The sequence below is a fragment of the Macaca mulatta genome, chromosome 17, assembly GCF_049350105.2.
Source record: "Macaca mulatta isolate MMU2019108-1 chromosome 17, T2T-MMU8v2.0, whole genome shotgun sequence".
Lineage (NCBI taxonomy): Eukaryota > Metazoa > Chordata > Mammalia > Primates > Cercopithecidae > Macaca > Macaca mulatta.
The window spans coordinates 106,821,634-106,840,813 of record NC_133422.1 but is presented as its reverse complement, the minus strand read 5'-3'; the positions used below and the strand labels follow the sequence as shown (position 1 = coordinate 106,840,813).

The 19,180-nt window shown below is 45.4% G+C and overlaps 1 protein-coding gene across 3 annotated transcripts in view; it reads left to right on the top strand.

The window, feature by feature from the left end:
• The window catches only part of TUBGCP3 (tubulin gamma complex component 3), a 98,962-nt gene that overhangs the window by 19,381 nt on the left and 60,401 nt on the right, over positions 1-19,180 (top strand). For all 3 annotated transcript variants that reach the window (XM_028837343.2, XM_028837344.2, XM_028837345.2), the window contains exons 2-8: positions 1,200-1,307; positions 4,347-4,414; positions 9,535-9,612; positions 10,492-10,709; positions 13,275-13,447; positions 15,132-15,250; positions 15,955-16,080. In XM_028837343.2, coding sequence (XP_028693176.1) covers positions 1,200-1,307; positions 4,347-4,414; positions 9,535-9,612; positions 10,492-10,709; positions 13,275-13,447; positions 15,132-15,250; positions 15,955-16,080 — 890 coding nt within the window. The remainder of the gene's footprint in view (positions 1-1,199; positions 1,308-4,346; positions 4,415-9,534; positions 9,613-10,491; positions 10,710-13,274; positions 13,448-15,131; positions 15,251-15,954; positions 16,081-19,180) is intronic.

Here is a 19,180-nt window from a genome sequence, read left to right as displayed (position 1 = left end):
CATGGTATATTAAACCTAACTTTTATATGCACTGGGAAACCAAAACGTTTCATGTGGCTCACCGTTTGTGATATTTTCTTTAATGTGGTGATTGGAACCAGTTCTGCAGTATCTCTGTGGTCTGCCTGAATTGGACTAAGACCCATCTGCTTGTTGGGGATCCCCACCCATCACCGTCTGTCTCTCTTTTCTCTTGGGCTGATCAGTTTTCCCATAGACAAATTGTGCATCCTGGCATTCTGGGAAGGACTGGGGGTCCCTGAGTTGTCTGTCACCTTTGCTTAGTGACCGGGGCTACCTTAGTGTCCATCCAGACCAGGCTTGCTGGGCGGGTCTCGGTGGCTGGCTGGCAGTGTGGGATTGGGTGGAGGACCCAGGACTCTCTTTCCATCCAGACTTGCAGCCAGGTCTCCCCCTTCAGCCCTGCTTGCTCGTGCATCCTGAGAGTATCCAGTTCCTTCCTTTCCTGAGCCTGCTTGGGCTCTGCAGTGGGAACTGTATTTCTTTTTGACATTTGTCCCTCCTACTCCCCTCTCCCCATTCTGAATCTGACAGACATTTAGTGTTCAGGTTTCATTCCTCTTGAATCAGTTACCACACATCCATCTGCAGTCCAGCTTCTCACATTTTTTGACTTCTGATTCCTTTCTGCCTTGTTTTCTTTGTCCTTGTTGGTTTATGCTTTTAGTTTTAAAAACTCCTTTATCCTCAGTTTTATGATGTTTTTGAAGGGAGTGGAGGCACATGTGTTTAAGCTGTCATCTTCATCTAGAGGTGCAAATGCAAATTAACTGTCCGTTTTGACTGTTGAGTGACCCTCTTCTGGCTTTTTGTGTTTGTTGACCTGGGAGCTTCTCAGAGGCTCTCTTGACCCGGCCTCCTCCTCATGTTCATGTGTTGGGATGTGACCCTTTCTGTTCCTTTTCTTTTCGTGATTACTGAGCCAGTTTGTTTTCTGTCATCTAGGATTTTTCAGACTCTGGTGTGTTACTGTTCTCATTCTTATTTTAAATTGAACTCTTATTTCATTCATTCATTCTGTTTTGATTTCTTAATAGCTTTTCTGTCCTCTCAGTTAAGACCTCGGGGAAATGGAAGATGGATGATACTACTAGTTCATTGTTCTTGAACTGGAAGCTTCTGGTGACCAGAACTTAACCTGGTTGGTAACAATCCACATCCTTTTGTTTGCCTTTCAGCTGATGTAGCCCAGCAGTTCCAGTATGCTGTGCGGGTGATTGGCAGCAACTTCGCCCCAACTGTTGAAAGAGATGAATTTCTAGTAGCTGAAAAAATCAAGAAAGAGCGTATGTATTTTTCTTAAATGTCATGTGGTGGATTCTTAAACTTGTCAGAACTTAAGCAGATGTATGTATGCATGTCTGTAGGTGTGTATGTAGTTCCCAAGCACATTTTAATATTGGTACAAAATAAGGACAAGTCAATTCTGTTGTAGAGTCAGAACTATTAGAACATAGTACTTTAGAATGTTTAATTCTGGGATGGTGCATAAAGCTTTTGCAAATCCTGGCACCTTAGAGAAGAAAGCTTTCCATTTGTTAGTTCTTGGCTGGCGAGTAGATTATCTGATTATCCCTGGCAGGGCTCTGCCGCCCCACTTCGCCTCTGGAGAGCCTGAGTGGGAAGCTCGGCTCTGAGTAATGAGCCGCCACACATGAGCAGTCCTGTTTGAAAGGTGGTTTTTGCAGGTGGCCAGCTCTCCATCCTTATAGTTTTCTGGGCTGTATAACCCAAACACAGTGGTGCTTTTCAGTTGGCCTAGAAAAGAGGCCTGCGCGAAGGTCAGTGCATTTCCTTGCTGGGCCTCCCCGTTAAACTGCCCAAGTGGAGTGGGCGTTGGCCTTGGGTCTCAGTAATAACTCCTTCTACAAGTTCATTTGGCCTTGGGTCTCAGTAATAACTCCTTCTAGAAGCCCATTTGGCCTTGGGTCTCAGTAATAACACCTTCTAGAAGCCCGTTTGGCCTTGGGTCTCAGTAATAACACCTTCTAGAAGTCCTGCATGGCACAGTTTTCCACACCTGGCGGTTGCATTATGAACTGTGTTTGGCCCATGGTCTGTGGCGGTCCCATTTTAGAACTGTGTGACCACACTAGATGGCAAGTCAGCTGGGGATAGAGTTGAAGGTGTGACCCAGAGTACTTCACCTAGACATAGTTCAGGGCTGGATGAGCAGTGGAAGTCTGAAGTGATCCATCTGCTGTTACGATGCAGAGCGCTGGGGAATAAAAATGAGGTATTTAAACTGCTGTTAACGTATTAAAATTTATTTTCCTCAATGTCTGTAAAACAACATGAGAACACTATACTCTCCTTGAAACCTAAACCATTTTACCCATTTGAGATGATTACTGAGGACTCCAGCAGTTAGGTACTGCATTAACAGCCCGTTTCCTTTACAAAGTCACATTTCATGGCGTCAGGGTGAGCATATTACCCGTATTTAAACATGCTACTATGCATGTGTCAGTAGCTAAAAATCAAGTTTGTTTAAACTCATACTTAAAGAACTGACAGCTACATTGCTGCAATGGATATTCAGGGGAGTCTGGGATTTTCCTTTTAAAGAAGAAAACTGTAACAATGTAGAGTTTGTGTTTCCTGTGTGTGTTGTGTTTTAAGATTAAGGCATGTTGTGTGTTGACTGACTTGGGTGCCTCTGGGGTGTCCCCAGCAGGTGTCCCCAGCTCTTCTTGGGAACCTCCAGTGAGCACCACCTCTTCAGCACCTATAGTCCTCTCCCGTGATGGACACTGTTTATTTGTCATGTTTTACGAATGCTTAGACATTTGAAATTTGATTACAGTTGTTGATAGATTAGTTGAGTTATGGTAGCTCTGCTCTCTGGAATAATACAGAAAAGTTAATTTTCCATTTGATATAACCGACCTCAAATATAAAGTGCTAGTGTTTTATATTGAAACAAATTGCAAAAGTGATCATGTGTGACAAACATTTTCCACACTGGCAGGTGGGGTACATTGTAACTGGAGATGTGGTATAATTTAATAGAGAAGCAATTTAATAGAGAAACATCACTTATTTGTAAATACTATGTGTTCATTTTTCTTATTTTATTGTGCTGTGACTGTAGTGCATGTATGAATTAGTGCCAATCTCATTCTATAGAAGGAGCATCACTTGCTTGATTTCATGGTTGTAATTGGAATCTGTTTATGTGTTGTAAATACAGTAAATTATATCAAATTTTAATTGCATTCATTTTGTTTAATGCATTTTACATAGTATATTTTAAGATAGCTTTCCTTTTCTATATAGGAAGAGTCGAATGTACAGTTACGATTACATTATGTAATCTCTGGTATGTGCTTCATACCAAAATCCTTTTTTAACTAAAGAATGTGGGGTTGTCTGTAAAGTCAATCATTGTCTTCGTACAAGTGAATTAGAACATTTAATGCTAAATGTGATTGACTGATGAGCTTTTTATAAAGTCATACTACTAAAATGGGATAAATACAAAGGTTCATTAGAGAGTGTTGAAATTATAAGTTAGCCTTTGAAAGTGGCACCTTTTCTAGTGGGTGTAACAGCTTCTTTGAGAGGCACCTGCGCACAGGTGGTGTTTGCAGTGTTGTAAATGTGAGCAAAGTGAGTTCTCTTCCCCCAGGGAACCCAATATGACCGCAGCTTCTCCTCCTTCATGGAACAGAACATAGAATGAACTTCTCATTCGCTGCAGCTGCTTTCAGATAATTTGTAAGTGTAGCTGGAACAGCCAAAGACGTTTGTTAATCAGATGAATTGGTGGATGAAAATTAATAAGCTATTTTGAATTTTATTTTGAAACAGTAATTGATTATGACATTTAATACTAAAACAAGGTGAAACATTGCTGTGTATCTTAATAAAAATGTTTAGGATGTGTAGTTTCCAAGTAGAATGAATGACCATGAATATTGTACTTGTTTACTGTCCTTGGATTCAGGATTCCTGATATTTTCACTTTCCATCCCTACCTCCAAGTGACTACTGTTAACTAGTTACAGTGATCATAGTTTGCCTTACTGTTGATTAATATTTGTAGATGGACTGTAAGTACTCCCATTATTTCTATTACCTTACCTAATTTTCACATAAACTCTTTGATCCCAGCCTAATATTTTCCATACTTTACAAATGTCAGGGAGTTAGATGAATTGATTGGATTCATAGAGCTTAAAAGTTGCTCATCATCTAATTTGACAATGGCTTTTGACTCTGAATTCATCACTTGTGAGTTATGTTATTGTAGGTGAAATAGTATCATACAATGAATTTTGGTGTTTGTAATTACTACGCTTATTTTCTTTCTGTCTTTTCAGTTATTCGACAACGAAGAGAAGCAGATGCTGCATTATTTTCAGAACTCCACAGAAAACTTCATTCACAGGTATGGTGCAGAATTCTGGAAGTCATTAGACTCATTGTTGAGGATATGATGAGTGGTATAGGAACCTTTGAATGTTTTTTGTGGTATCTTATTAAACTTTTCTATAATTGGTAATTGCTTTTAATTGTAGATTGTATTTGCTTTTTTGTGTGAGCTTCAGTATTAGAAGTTTTAGCTGCATTTAGTGCTAAATTGCTTATAAAGATGAATGAAGCTACAGTGGGAAAGTCAACAGAATTTGTGAGTTTGTATTGTAGTCGCTTAAATACATTGCTGGGAGGAAGTACATTGGTAGAAGTCTTGACTTACCTTCATATAATAGCTAAACTTTGATAAACTTATTCATTGGATCATAATTTGTACTGCCATAGTAAATAATGAAAAAATTGATTTTGAATGTGGTTGGATATTGATACTTGAAAATGAAAGATCTAACCTTTTTTTTTTCTTTTGAGATGCGGTTTCGCTGTGTTCCCCAGGCTGGTCTCAAACTCCTGGGCTCAAGTGATCCTCCTGCCTGAGCCTCCCAAGTAGCTGGGACTACAGGTGCAGGCCACCAAGCCCAGCCTTGTATTTTCATAAAAGATTTTGGCAGCCTGTATGCCAATACATTAATTGAATCGTAGGGTGAGATTTTTGTGAATTCTGACTATAAAGGAACTTAGTTCATCCAGCTTTCTTTCCTTTTATGGAGAAGAAAGTGAATCTAGAGAGGTTTAGTGCTTTGCGCAGCAAATACTATTAGTGTTACACAGTGAAAATGATTGAGTTAGGCCTAATGCTGCTGGTAATTAAACTTCCTCTGTTGTTATATTGTGCTCTTGAAACACGCTTAGTTCATTTGCTGTCCATTTTGATTCCTTAATTGTTTGACTTGGGTTCACTGTTTTTAGCATGCTTTTTTTCCATAATATTTGTGATATTATCTTTGTAATGTTTACAGAGTAAGAAATAGGAACCTTTTTTGTCCGTTCATTTCCAGGCAGATTATTTCAAACTGCTGTATCATTTGCTTTTCTTAAATCTTTCTCCATTTTTAAGACCATTTTCTATACACTGAATGTTAAAAAGATTTGCTTATTGGATACCATATTTCTCCAGATTCTTAGCCTTACCAAGGTCCCCAAAGGGAGACTTCATCTAGTAAAAGCTGTTGTATTGGTTAATATCAGCCATTGGATGAAAACATATTTAGACACCTTGTGACTTAGAATGGTTGTTTTCCAAAATTTTGTTTGGAGCTATGAATGTTTATTCCTAAATATCAATGTTAAGTAGTGGCCCGCTTCCTGGGGCTCGCCCCCAAAACTGACTTGCTTGGCTTTTTCATTGCATGACTGAAACATGATGAAAAATACTAAGAAGTAATAGTATAAGACCAACGATTAAACAAAGTAGAATAGCAGATTCAGGTTAGTAGCCATTCCATCATTTTACCAAGAATGGCTCCGCAGAAGGGTGAAGGTTGCTGATCCTATTTTTTATCTTGTCTTAGTTAGGGCCCCATGTGTGGGTGTGCTGTGCAGACCACGGGGATGAAAGGTCAAAGGTGCAGTCGACTGTTTGCTCTTGTTGCTGTTAGACCTGGAGGGAAGGAGTCGGGAATGGAAGGAGGGTCCAGGTTGACATGGAGATGGGAGTAGAGTGCCGTGGTGTTCTTGAGTTGGGTCTGAAGCGTGGCTGAGCAGGAAAGGCCGAGCGGGGAGAATGGCTTATGAGGGGAGTAGAACAAGAACATTGTGCAGCTGGACTGCCCAGGCAGGGCTGGGGCGTTGAGGGCAGGGAACAAACGGCGTGCAGGTGCTGTGGCCGCATGGTAGGTGGTGCCTTGTTGATGAGGGGTGTTCTGGTATGGCAGTGCCGGGAAAGCTGAGATCAGCTCTTGTGCTGGGCACTAAGCAGCTGCTTTGCAAAGATGTTTATTTGGTGTTCCTCTAGCTCTTACCATGTACTGATAAGACTTTCTTCACGTACAATTCAGTTTGTGCACAGTTTTAAAAGTTTTATACCTGAACTTGCGGTCCTGTAGTTTCAGAGTCTGAGGTGGCGGGTCTGAAGTGGTTTCGGATGGCTAAAAGCATCTATACTGCCAGAGTGGTGGAAATGATCTGGTTTCACCCACCAGATTTCTCCTCTACCCACTTCTGCCCCCTCTGAGCTCTGTAGACCTGGCGGATTATACTCCCGTCCTCTTGCTGTGTGTCTCCAAGTTGGCTTCAGCTGGAACTGGCTTAAGCCCCAGGGTGAATCCAGAGTTGGGAGAGGGATGACACCAAACTGTCATCTCCCCTGCTGCTGGGCAGCTGTTTGTCAGTGGTGTAGCTGTGCCCACAGCTCCTGAGGGCAGGCCCTGTGCTGTGTTGGGCCCTCCTGGAGCCTGCAGCTACTGTCTCCAGCCCTGACCCCTCTGGTCTCAGGGTCGTTAGTGGCTCCTGGCTGGTGGTGTTCCCATAGCGGCTCCTGGCTGGTGGTGTTCCACCCGAGTGGGTCCTGGCTGGTGGTGTTCCACCCGAGTGGGTCCTGGCTGGTGGTGTTCCACCCGAGTGGGTCCTGGCTGGTGGTGTTCCACCCGAGTGGGTCCTGGCTGGTGGTGTTCCACCCGAGTGGGTCCTGGCTGGTGGTGTTCCACCCGAGTGGGTCCTGGCTGGTGGTGTTCCACCCGAGTGGGTCCTGGCTGGTGGTGTTCCACCCGAGTGGGTCCTGGCTGGTGGTGTTCCACCCGAGTGGGTCCTGGCTGGTGGTGTTCCACCCGAGTGGGTCCTGGCTGGTGGTGTTCCCAGACTGCCTCACCGTCTCCTGTGGTTTCCGTCCACACCTTCGTATCAAATGGTCTTCAGCAGACTGAAGAGATCCTCGGTGTTTTATACTTGCTCTTTTTATAGTTAAAAAATGCTGCCTCCTCCTTTATGTCACTTGCTAGGTTTGTGGTGCGTAATTTTGTTCATTTTTGAAATTTCTCCACCCTTCACCCTCAAATACATCTTTGCTAAAATAAAATCTGAGATTTTTAACCTAGCAGTTCCTTAGTGCAAAGGTAGAACATTTCCTGCCGTCTTTCCCTTCACCTACTGGTCATTTCACTCAGAGACTCCCTGAAAACTCCCACAGGTTCTCACAACTTGGCATCCTCTGAGCTGAAGGGAGCGTTGCGCCTTATTCCACCCTTTTGGGCATCCATTCACATCCACCTGCACGCTGCATGCTCTTTCTTCTGTGTTCTCTGTTTTGGTGAATGACAGCACCGTTGATCTTGCCCCCATGAGAACCTGGGTGTCATCTTGACTCCCCAGCTATACCTCTTGTTTGGAGGTGGACAGACCTGGGGGTGAACCCTGCATGTGGCTCTGTGATTTGGGTGAGTTATTCATGTTTGCTGTCCTTCGTTCTCTCATTTGTGGCATGAAGAGAATAAGCCCTGTCATAGTGTGGTTGTGACGATGACAGGATTTAATGTGTGGAAAGAGCTAAAGGTTGGCGGCCGCTTGGCTCCTTGGTCCTGGGCCTGAGTGCCTGAGCCTCACGGGCCCCTGATGCCGGCTTGCAGGGACTCGCCAGGGACGTGTGCCTGAGCACACACTCGGCTCACTGTATTGCATTCAGCTGCTTGCATCTCCCTCCAGATGACAGCAGTCTTCCTCTCATGTTGTCCCCTCCAGCCAGTTCGTCACTTGTGTGGTGATGGTGCCTCTCCCCGGGACGTCCTTCGCAGGCTTCCTGCTGTTGTCTTTACCTCCAAATCCAAGTTTCTTGGTGCAGCGTGGAGGCCTCATTCCGATGTCAGCTTCCCTCCTGACTCCTGGCCTTTGTCAGGTTGCTGTGTTCTCCTGTCTGTCCCTCTGCACGGTCCATCTTTCTAGGGGACTTGAGTCTCCTCCGGGAGCCCTTTTGTGAGCTGTGAAGTGCCATTTGACACATTGCATCTGCCCACTTGTCTGTTGCCTGTGGTGAGACACGCTCCATCAGGGCTGGGTCTGTTTCTTATCCTTGTGGCCCTGGCTGGGGAGTTAGTTGAGTTTCTGAAAAAGCCTATGTCAACCAATTTTCTGAAGTTAGACAGTAATTTAAATACCTGGGATGAGCTTACTTTTAAAAGAAACTTTCAGAGAATGTGTTATGTAATGGAGAGTTTACATAATATAAGCAATCATCCCATCATTTGTTTTGTAAATAAAGGTACTTACATATTGTAGCCTGTGCATGCAAAAGGTAAGGCTGTATGAATAGAGTATACTGAGGTTTGGCTGCTGTTATGTTTGTGAATCAGACTGGTATGATACACACTTGGAAATTAATGAAATCTGTGTGATGACCCTTGCATAGAAACCTGTGGGTTAGTTATCTTGACAACTAAGTGCTTCAGACCCACATTTTTTTTTTTTTTTTTTTGAGACAGAGTCTTGCTCTGTCTCCCAGGCTGGAGTGCAGTGGTGTGATCTCAGCTCACTGCAACCTCTGCTTCCCAGGTTCAAGCCATTCTTGTGTCTCAGCCTCCGAAGTAGCTGGGAGTACAGATGCATGATACTACACCTGGTTCATTTTGTATTTTTAGTAGAGATGGGGTTTCGCCATGTTGGCCAGGCTGGTCTCGAGCTCCTGACCTCAAGTGGTCCTCCTGCTTTGGCCTCCCAAAGTGCTAGGATTACAGGCGTGAGCCCCTGTTCCCGGCCCAGACCTACATCTTGACTTTAGGTACACATGATGCTGAGACTAACTTCTGCTTGGGGCTTAAATGGGATGTTGATAAAGGAAAAAATAATTCACATATTTTTATGATGGCTTTGTCTCATAATTATGGTTTTGGGGACATTGTAAGAATTATTTCAGGGGAGATGATACTGTTATTCAGCAATAGGGTAACTTAAAAAACTTTTCTTATTGGGGACTTTAGAACTAGTTAATAGGGGAGCGAAAGACCCAAGGGTGTTGGTTGCATGAGGACATTTGCTTCCGCCTTCGGATGGGTGGCACTGTTGAAAATACTTATGAACTGTTAGATTTGATGTCACTATGTGAATTTTGAAATGCATTTCTAGTTTTGAAATACAGTTCAGGAAAGAGGAAAATAAGACTGGAGAGTAATATAAAAATCATTCCTTTAATGTTAACTTTTTTCCAAACAGGGAGTTTTGAAAAATAAATGGTCAATACTCTACCTCTTGCTGAGCCTCAGTGAGGACCCACGCAGGCCGCCAAGCAAGGTAAGCGGCTTTGCCTTCGCGTTTTCGGGTCTGTCGGGACACCCCGGCAGACTTTGATAGGAAACGGCTTCTGCAGCTAAGAAAATCATGCTAGGAAAGCAACAAGCTTGTCTGGTCGTGGAAGATCAAGAGATTTCTTTGACTTTTTAAGTGTGTTTTTAGTCAGTGTGCAGTTTCTTGAAGATGTTTTTCAGAATTTTGTTATTCAGACAACAATGGGTGATTAAATAGAGAATAAACGGTCAGTTTTCAAGATGTTTACTTTGTGAAGTTACTGATATTGGCACCGATTGGCAATTCTTTAGGAGTTTTTCATGCTCTCAGTTGTGAGCGTTCTTTACTTTTGTGCCAGTGAAACCCTGTCATCACCGGGCTGAGTGTCTGCCCTGCAGTATGTCAGAGTGATTCTGGTGCTCTGTGTCCCAGAGTCTGCTGTAATAAAGTACCCACCAGAGACGTGGGAGTGCAAAGAGGGTGAAGCGTGTGGGTGAAAGAGTTCTGTCTATTGCTAAAGGCTTCGTCTGAGCAATCATTATATATTAATATACATGTAAAGCATATAAATATGAATATATAGAAGTAATCATTATTTAATAATGCCTAACTTTAAAAAATATCTAAGTTTCAGTTTGCTTGAATCAGCATGAGTGTTTAGTTATCAGACAATGTAGTAGTTGTTGGAGTTCAGAAAATTTTCTAAAGCTTTATCAGTTTAGGCATATTTCAAAAGCATAACATCTAATTTATTGTTAATGAAGTATAGAATCCAAATCCATTTACAGAAATAGAAGGAAAATCTGAATATAAATGACCTTTTTAGGTTTGGGAAGACTGTTCTGTAATTTTCTGTCTCTGCTCTTAGTGTGTTTCTCTTTTCAGGTTTCTAGCTATGCTACGTTATTTGCTCAGGCCTTACCCAGAGATGCCCACTCAACCCCTTACTACTATGCCAGGCCTCAGACCCTTCCCCTGAGCTACCAGGATCGGAGTGCCCAGTCAGCCCAGAGCTCCGGCAGCGTGGGCAGCAGTGGCATCAGCAGCATCGGCCTGTGTGCCCTCAGTGGCCCCGCGCCTGTGCCACAGTCTCTCCTTCCGGGGTAAGGCCATGCCGACGTGCACAGATTCTCTGTGTGTTAGAAACAGAGACTCCTGCAGGTTGTTAACCAGACATCGGTGTTCACCCGCAGTGTCAGTGTCAGTGGGCTTCATACGTGCCAGACAGCATTCTGGGCATTCTGTCCGACGCTGTCCATCTCTGATTGTTACTCCTCTTCACAGCTGTGTCACCCGTCTTCAGAGCTGTGTCACCCCTCTTCAGAGCTGTGTCACCCCTCTTCAGAGCCGTGTCACCCCTTTTCAGAGCCGTGTCACCCCTCTTCACAGTGGTGTTACCCCTCTTCACAGCTGTGTTACTTACTCCTCTTCACAGCTATGTTACCGCTCTTCACAGCTGTGTTACCGCTCTTCACAGCTGTGTTACCCCTCTTCACAGCTGTGTCACTCCGCTTCACGGCCGTGTTACCCCTCTTCACGGCCGTGTTACCCCTCTTCACGTCCGTGTTACTCCTCTTCATGGCTGTGTTACCCCTCTTCACGTCCGTGTTACTCCTCTTCATGGCTGTGTTACCCCTCTTCACAGCTGTGTTACCCCTCTTCACGGCCGTGTCACTCCTCTTCACGGCCGTGTTACCCCTCTTCACGGCTGTGTCACTCCTCTTCACGGCCGTGTTACCCCTCTTCACGGCCGTGTTACCCCTCTTCACGGCCGTGTTACCCCTCTTCACGGCCGTGTTACTCCTCTTCGTGGCTGTGTTACCCCTCTTCACAGCTGTGTTACTCCTCTTCAGAACTGTCCTACGGCAGGGGTTCTTTCCACTTTGTAATCGACAGAGCTGGCTGTAAAGTTCTGGCCAGTTCTCAGCTGTCACTGAAGTGTCCATCACAAAAGAGCTTGAAGTACCCTGTGCAAAGCCCTTCATCTAGAGGTTCTCTGACTGTGTGCTCAGGTTTTTCTCTTAGGGAATAGTGACCTCTTCATTGATGTACATTTTTCTCCTCACTGGATTCTTTAATAAATCGTTAAGTAAAATAAAATAAGGTTGAACTTCCCTCGAGTGCTGAGATCTTTAAGGATTGTGACATTTTAGTGCATGTGAATTAAGATGATGAAATGCAGGAATGCACAGCGAAGGTGTTATGTACGTGGTCAAAGCACGTTTTCAGGAAATACAGGATTTACAGCTAAGAATCAAGCAGGTGCCGTTGTTATTCATGGATGGAACTTTGTTTTCCTTTGTTTTTAATTACGCATTCTTCCTATATGTAGATAAATAGGTGGATTTGCTTTTTGCCATAGTTGGTTCCTGGAAATCGCATTAAAGTAGATTATCATAAAGTAGATATTTTTCCAGAAAAACAGTGACCAAGGATTTAGCATCAAATAAATGGTGTTTTCCGTATAAGTGTAATAGAATTATTAAATCATTTTGTGATTTATACAATTATGTTGAAGACACTCAAAAACAGAATGTGTGTTCTATACGTATGAATTACTAAGGGAGTCTAGCATTGTGTAAAGAAAACGCAAAGCGTTTAAAAACAGAACTTGACACATTTAATCTAAAATTTAAATTCCAGCTAAAAGAATCAATTGACATTCTCATTTATACCTTAGAATTTAAATTAATTACTGTTATCCTATTAAAAATCTGTATAGAGAACTTTGAACTGAAAGTCTTTTAGAATTGTCCTCTTAAATTTAGGACTATGCCCAAAGACATAGTTTTAGTGAATGTTGTTGACTTCTTTCCTGGTGAAAATGGAGTAAAATAAGAACTGTTTTAGGTCTTTCCTGTTCTCCTTACTTCATGAGTGGATTGTGGATGAACCCCCCAATACTGCACCAGTACTAATTCCAAGCTCTGGCACCTGGAAACGAGTGCAGCTGAGGTTCTCATTTTTGTGTTTTGCAGTCCCAGGAAGTGATATTTAGTTGCATCTGTCAAAACTGACACTATTAGAAATCAGCTATGAGGTTCTTACATTTTTCAAAAAACAACTTTGACATAGTCTCAAAATTGCTGACAAGCCATCTTGACCTTGAATATGCATTTGAATATGCTGCTTAGATTTTATACGTTTGTATATGTTAGAAGTTAATTGAAAATTACAGTGTTTCTTTTCATAGTGAGCACCCTGAAGGCTGAAGACAGGTGTGGCCAGCCGCCTGGGACAATGTCACAGTGACTCAATTCTACTCAGTACATGGGGACTGAACAAGAGTTGTTGATTTTGAAATTAAAATAAGTAGAGAATTTCAAAGTGGTTATAGGGTGGGTGTATGTTTATAAAGAAAAGCCAAGTAGATTTGGATATTAATGGTAAGCAATACATATGTAAGGTAGCAGTAAGATGATTTTTCAACCACTGTGTCGGGTCTGAACGCTAGGCCAAGGGTCCCAGGGAGGCTTGGCCAAGTTCAGGGGACTTGGGACTGTCTGTTATTGATATATTCGGTTAGGATAAAGTCATGGTATCAGCTATCTGAGATTTATAAATTTACATAATTCACAATAGTAATACAAGAGAAATTTCTGGGGACACTTTTGTCTCTTCAGTGAATAGTCTGGCTATTAGAAGATAATACAAGTTTCTTTTTTTAGACAGTCTCATCAAGCTCCGGGAGTAGGAGATTGCCTTCGACAGCAGTTGGGGTCACGACTCGCATGGACTTTAACTGCAAATCAGCCTTCTTCACAAGCCACTACCTCAAAAGGTGTCCCAAATGCTGTGTCTCGCAACATGACAAGGTCCAGGAGAGAAGGGGATACGGGTTGTGAGTAAAGATCTATGTTTATACAGCTTTTCTGTGAACGTTTGGAATTCGGCCTTTCCTTATTTTAAAGTACGGCCCAGGAGCCCCACCTCAAACCTTTTAGTGCTTTCTTGTTCTTTTTTTTGTTTTTTTTTTTTTGAGACGGAGTCTCGCTCTGTCGCCCAGGCTGGAGTGCAGTGGCTGGATCTCAGCTCACTGCAAGCTCCGCCTCCCGGGTTTACGCCATTCTCCTGCCTCAGCCTCCCGAGTAGCTGGGACTACAGGCGCCCGCCACCTCGCCCGGCTAGTTTTTTTTTGTATTTTTAGTAGAGACGGGGTTTCACCGTGTTAGCCAGGATGGTCTCAATCTCCTGACCTTGTGATCCGCCCGTCTCGGCCTCCCAAAGTGCTGGGATTACAGGCTTGAGCCACCGCGCCCGGCCTCTTGTTCTTATGATGAAGTCCAGAGTCCCTGGTGGTCTGCGGCACCTTGGGGAGTCTGGCTTTCCACCCCAGGCTCCCTGGACTGCTTCCTCCCAGCACAGTCTGCTTTTTGGCTGCTCGTCCATGTGGCCTCCTCCCCACACATCTCTCTTCTTTGCTGTTCCTCATCGAGTTCTCCTGGTCTGTTTTCATCCTGCCATTCTCCCTGGTTTGAAAGTCTTTAAGGCTGGGTTAGGCACCGTAGTAAAAGTCATCTTCTTCCACCAAAGTGTTAAGTCCACAGAGGGGCTAAGTCTGTTTCATTTATGGGGCCAGTGCTTAGCACAGTGCCTGGCATGTCGAAGAGAGTCCCTGAGGAATTACTCGATGGTGAGATGAATACCTCATGGAGGGTTTTATTTTTTATTTTATTTTATTTTTTCTGAGACGGAGTCTCGCTCTGTCGCCCAGGCTGGAGTGCAGTGGCACCATCTCGGCTCACTGCAAGCTCCGCCTCCCGGGTTCGCGCCATTCTCCTGCCTCAGCCTCCGGAGTAGCTGGGACTACAGGCGCCCGCCACCTCGCCCGGCTAGTTTTTTGTATTTTAGTAGAGACGGGGTTTCACCGTGTTAGCCAGGATGGTCTCGATCTACTGACCTCGTGATCCGCCCACCTCGGCCTCCCAAAGTGCAGGGATTACAGGCGTGAGCCACCGCGCCCGGCCCTCATGGAGGGTTTTAAAGCCCTGCTAGATTCCAGAAGGAAGCCTGAGTTTCTTTCTTGAGAACACTACAGTTAGCAGCGTTTGAAACATGAGTGTCCTGAAAATAGAGGATTGGGCTTCCCTGTTGACTTATCTGCTGATTCTGAAATGGCTCTGGATGTTACCTGTACCTGTACCTGTGTAGAATGCGAAGGTGAGGAGCATCTGAGAGCCGGAGGACATCCTGGCAGTCTTAGTCCCCTGCAGCAGTCTCTACCATCTGCCCCACTCCCCCGTCCCCATGTGTAGCTCCCGCGTCCGGCGTCTGTCTGTCCACGGCCCACACTCATGTTGTGTTGGACAGTTGTGTGTTCGTGGCACAGCAGGCCAGCCTCTAGACTGAGACTCACCTTGTTTCTTTCTAACTTCATACTCTCTTTTTCATCTTGAACTTATTTATTGAGTTAGTAAATTTCATCCGGGTGGCATATATCTAATCTGAAGCTAATTGTGTCATAATATCTGTTGTATCTTAAAATGTATTGTCTAGTAATTACTCTTTAAAAAATGATTTTGCAGGTACTATGGAAATTACAGAAGCAGCTCTGGTAAGGGACATTTTGTACGTCTTTCAGGGCATAGACGGCAAAAATATCAAAATGAACAACACTGAAAATTGTTACAAAGTAGAAGGAAAGGTACGGTCACATAAAATCTAATTTAAAATATTCAGAAAGAAAAAAAATGTCATGAAGTCCAGATAGTGAGCTGTTGATTGATAAGGTGGTACTGGGATTTTGCGAATCGAGTGTGAGGTGGAATTCCACTGTGGAATCCTGGTTTCTATTTCTGTCCATTGTGCTCGTTCAGTTTTATTATGGGGACCCTTTGTGATTAATGTGTGCCTCCTTTCCTCGCATCTACTGATGGGGCCGCCCCATAGCTGATTTCTGCATCCTGCTGTGTGATGGCTGAGGCATCCAGGGGACAGAGGTCCCTTGGCGCCTTCAGCATTGATGCAGGATTCCAGGTCAGGGGTCTTCACCCACTTTTGCTTCCTTTTTCCATAACCTGCCTTTACCATGCCCATTTCTTGTGGTGTGAGTCACACTGGGGCTTTTAGCCCTTTCACAGCGTAACTGAGATCACAGACCATCTCTGCCACACCGCAGGTCAACTGCAGGGTGGTGTGAAGGGAGCTCATGGTGCCCTTTGAGGTGCTTTCCATCACGCTGTCACTTGATGTGCTTTCCTTCCTTTTAGTGATGGGATCTTAGTTTTAACTTTTATGTCTTGAAGCCTAAGGATTATAATATTAAAAGCGTAAGTGTTTGAGAAAAATACTAGTTAAAACTCTGGTATTGACTTTTAATGTTTAACATATGATGTATTTACCTTTTAGGCAAATCTAAGTAGGTCTTTGAGAGACACAGCAGTCAGGCTCTCTGAGTTGGGATGGTTGCATAATAAAATCAGAAGATACACGGACCAGAGGAGCCTGGACCGCTCATTCGGACTCGTTGGGCAGGTGTGTTCATGGTTCCTAGGATGCTGGGATGCCGCGTACTTTGGGAAACGCTTATTCTAGTTGAAATCTTACTGAGAAATAGCTCCTCCTACGGCTCTTTCCAAGTAAAGCAACTTTGAGAGTCAATTGTCAGGGTCCACTCAAGAAAGTAGAAACCACAGTAGGTGCTGATGAGGACATTGAATGCAGCAGGTTGGCTCAGGAGCTGCTGGAGGACTGTAAACCACAGAGAAAATGGTGAGACAGAGCTGGCCATGGGGAGCTGGCATTGCCCGATTCCAAACGCTCAAGGGGGGCCCTGCCCAGCTGCTGCTGCCTCCTCCGGAAGGTGGAGGAGGGGCCCTGCTGGGATGGGGCCTGCTAACAGGGGACACTCCCAGCTGCGTGACTCCCCAGGCAGCACGGTGAGGCAGGATTTGGGAACACTGCTGAAGCTGGAGATGGGAATCCGGCTATGGCTGTCTGGACAGCCCTGGGTGGGCACTGCCGGTGGCACAGTGCATGGCTGGGAGGGAGCTGCTGCTGCTTCTCCTCCTGGTGGAGCCTGACAGGGGGCAGCCGACAGGAGCTGTGGCATCTCCACTGTCCAGCCCTTCTTCGTGGCTAAGCAGCATGTGGTCTTGTCCATAGGTTGCTTATTGGACAGTAATTACTGTCAATGAAATCTCCAAAAATTACTGACTCACAAAATAACTGTGTACTATAAGCCCAGCATAGCACAGGACTCATGGCAGTGTAGCTGGTGAGTAGGAGTGTGGCTAGGGGGTAGGAATGTGACTGGTGGGTAGGAGTGTGGTGCTGCAGTGTGGCTGGTGGGCAGGAACATGACCGGTGGATAAGAATGTGGTTGGTGAGTAGACACGTGGTGTGGCAGTGTGGCTAGTGGGTAAGAACATAGCTGTTGATTAGGCGTGTAGTGTGGAAGTGTGGCTGGTGGGGAGGAGCATGGCTGGTGGGTAAGAATGTGGCTGGTGAGTAGGAGCACGGCCAGTGGGTGGGAATGTGGCTGGCGAGTGGGAGTGTGGGTGCTGGGTAAGAATGTGTGGCTGGTGAGTAGACGAGTAGTGTGGCAGTGTGGCTGGTGAGTAGGAGCCTGGGCGGTAGGTGGGAGCCTGACTGGTGTGTAAGAATGTGGCTGGTGGGAAGGAGTGTGGCTGGTGGGAAGGAGCATGGCTGATGGGGAAGAACGTGACTGGTGGGGAGGAGCATGGCTGGTGGATGGGAGTGTGGCTGGTGGGGAGGAGCGTGGCTGGTGGGTGGGAGTGTGGCTGGTGGGGAAGAGCATGAGCATGGCTGGTGGGGAGGAGCGTGGCTGGTGGGTGGGAGTGTGGCTGGTGGGTGGGAGTGTGGCTGGTGGGGAGAGCGTGGCTGGTGGGTAGGAGTGTGGCTGGTGGGGAGGAGGATGAGCATGGCTGGTGGGGAGGAGCGTGGCTGGTGGGGAGGAGCATGAGCATGGCTGGTGGGGAAGAGTGTAGCTGGTGGGTAGGAGCATGAGCATGGCTGGTGGGGAAGAGTGTAGCTGGTGGGTGGGAGTGTGGCTGGTGGGGAGGTGCGTGGCTGGTGGGGAAGAACGTGGTGGGTGAGTAGGCCTGTGGTGTGGCAGTGTGGCTGGCGGGGAGGAGCGTGGCTGGTGGGTGAGAACGTGGTGGGTGAGTAGGCCTGTGGTGTGGCAGTGTGGCTGGTGGGGAGGAGCGTGGCTGGTGGGGAGGAGCGTGCCTAGTGGATAGGAGTGTGCTGTGGCAGCATGGCTGCTGAGTAGGAGTCACACTTTGAGCTTTGAAGCAAGGCAGCCCAGGGTTCCAGTTTGGACTTCTCCTTTAATGGTCACGTCATCTTGCACAGGTTATCTTCTGTTGGCCACAAGTTTCGTCCTGCGTAGAGTGGAGTAGTGATTACCTCCAGATTGTGAAGATGGGGAGAGAATGCGTATAAAGATGCTGCTCCCCAGGCTAGGACTGTTTTCTATTCTGTTTCCCAGTCTAGTGAGTTGCTCGATGACCAGCCACCATTCTCCTTCATTGCAAAGGCAGAGAGAAGTGAGCTGGCTCTTTCTTGAGGCAGGTGGGACTGATGGGCCATCCCCTCAGCAGCCAGCTGTGATTTTAGAGTCCCTGTCCCCTTTATCGAAGGGAGTGTTTGATCGTGTCTCGGTTTATATCATCATCTTATGCAAGTGTCACTGATAAGTCCTAGTTAACTTGGTAGACATGAAGCAAGACACACACACAAAATCAATACAAGATAACGAAATAAACCGTTATGTAGATACTTTATTACAGGAGGTGGATTGATCATCACTATAGTAGTATCATATTATGTGTTAGAGCAGGGGTCCCAGCTCCTGAGCTGTGGACCGGTACTGGTTCGTGGCCTGTTAGGAACTGAGCCGCACAGCAGGAGGTGAGTGGAGGGTGAGCAGGCGTGACCGCCCGAGCTCTGCCTCCTGTCAGATCAGTGACGGCGTTAGTTTCATAGGACGTGAACCCTGTTGTGAACCGTGCATTCGAGGGATCTAGGTTGTGTGCTTCTTATGAGAATCTAATGTCTGTCTAATTATCTGAGGTGGAAACGGTTTTATCCCAGAACCACCCTGCCCCCCCATCCCACACTGGTCCGTGGAAAAATTGTCTTCCACAAAACCAGTCCCTGGTGCCAAAAAGGTTGGGTACTGCTGTTTATAGTACTGGACTTTAGAGCCTCTTCTTTTATCTCCTTATTGATTATCATAGCAGCCCTCTAAAATGATCAGGGCAAGCATTAATTGTCCCCATTGTGCAGATGTGAAAATTGAACCTTAGCAAGTTTAATTGATTTGACCAAGTTGCCCTGACTAGTAGATGGCAGATACGGACCAGGGTGTGATGTGTCACTTCTGTTCCAAAGCTGTCTATGTTCTATTTCCATTTCCTCCTTTTTGAAGTCATTGCTTTGTGCTATCCAGTTGCTGAAGGAGTGGTGGTTTATTTATCTTATTTGAAGTGCCAGCGTGTGCACTCAGTGGGGTGACTGTGTGCCCTAATTTATGCCTTGCATAATTTGTGTCCTGTGTCAGTATTACCAGTGCCCCCAATTAGCCTTGGAGGTGTCCTGGCTCTAGACA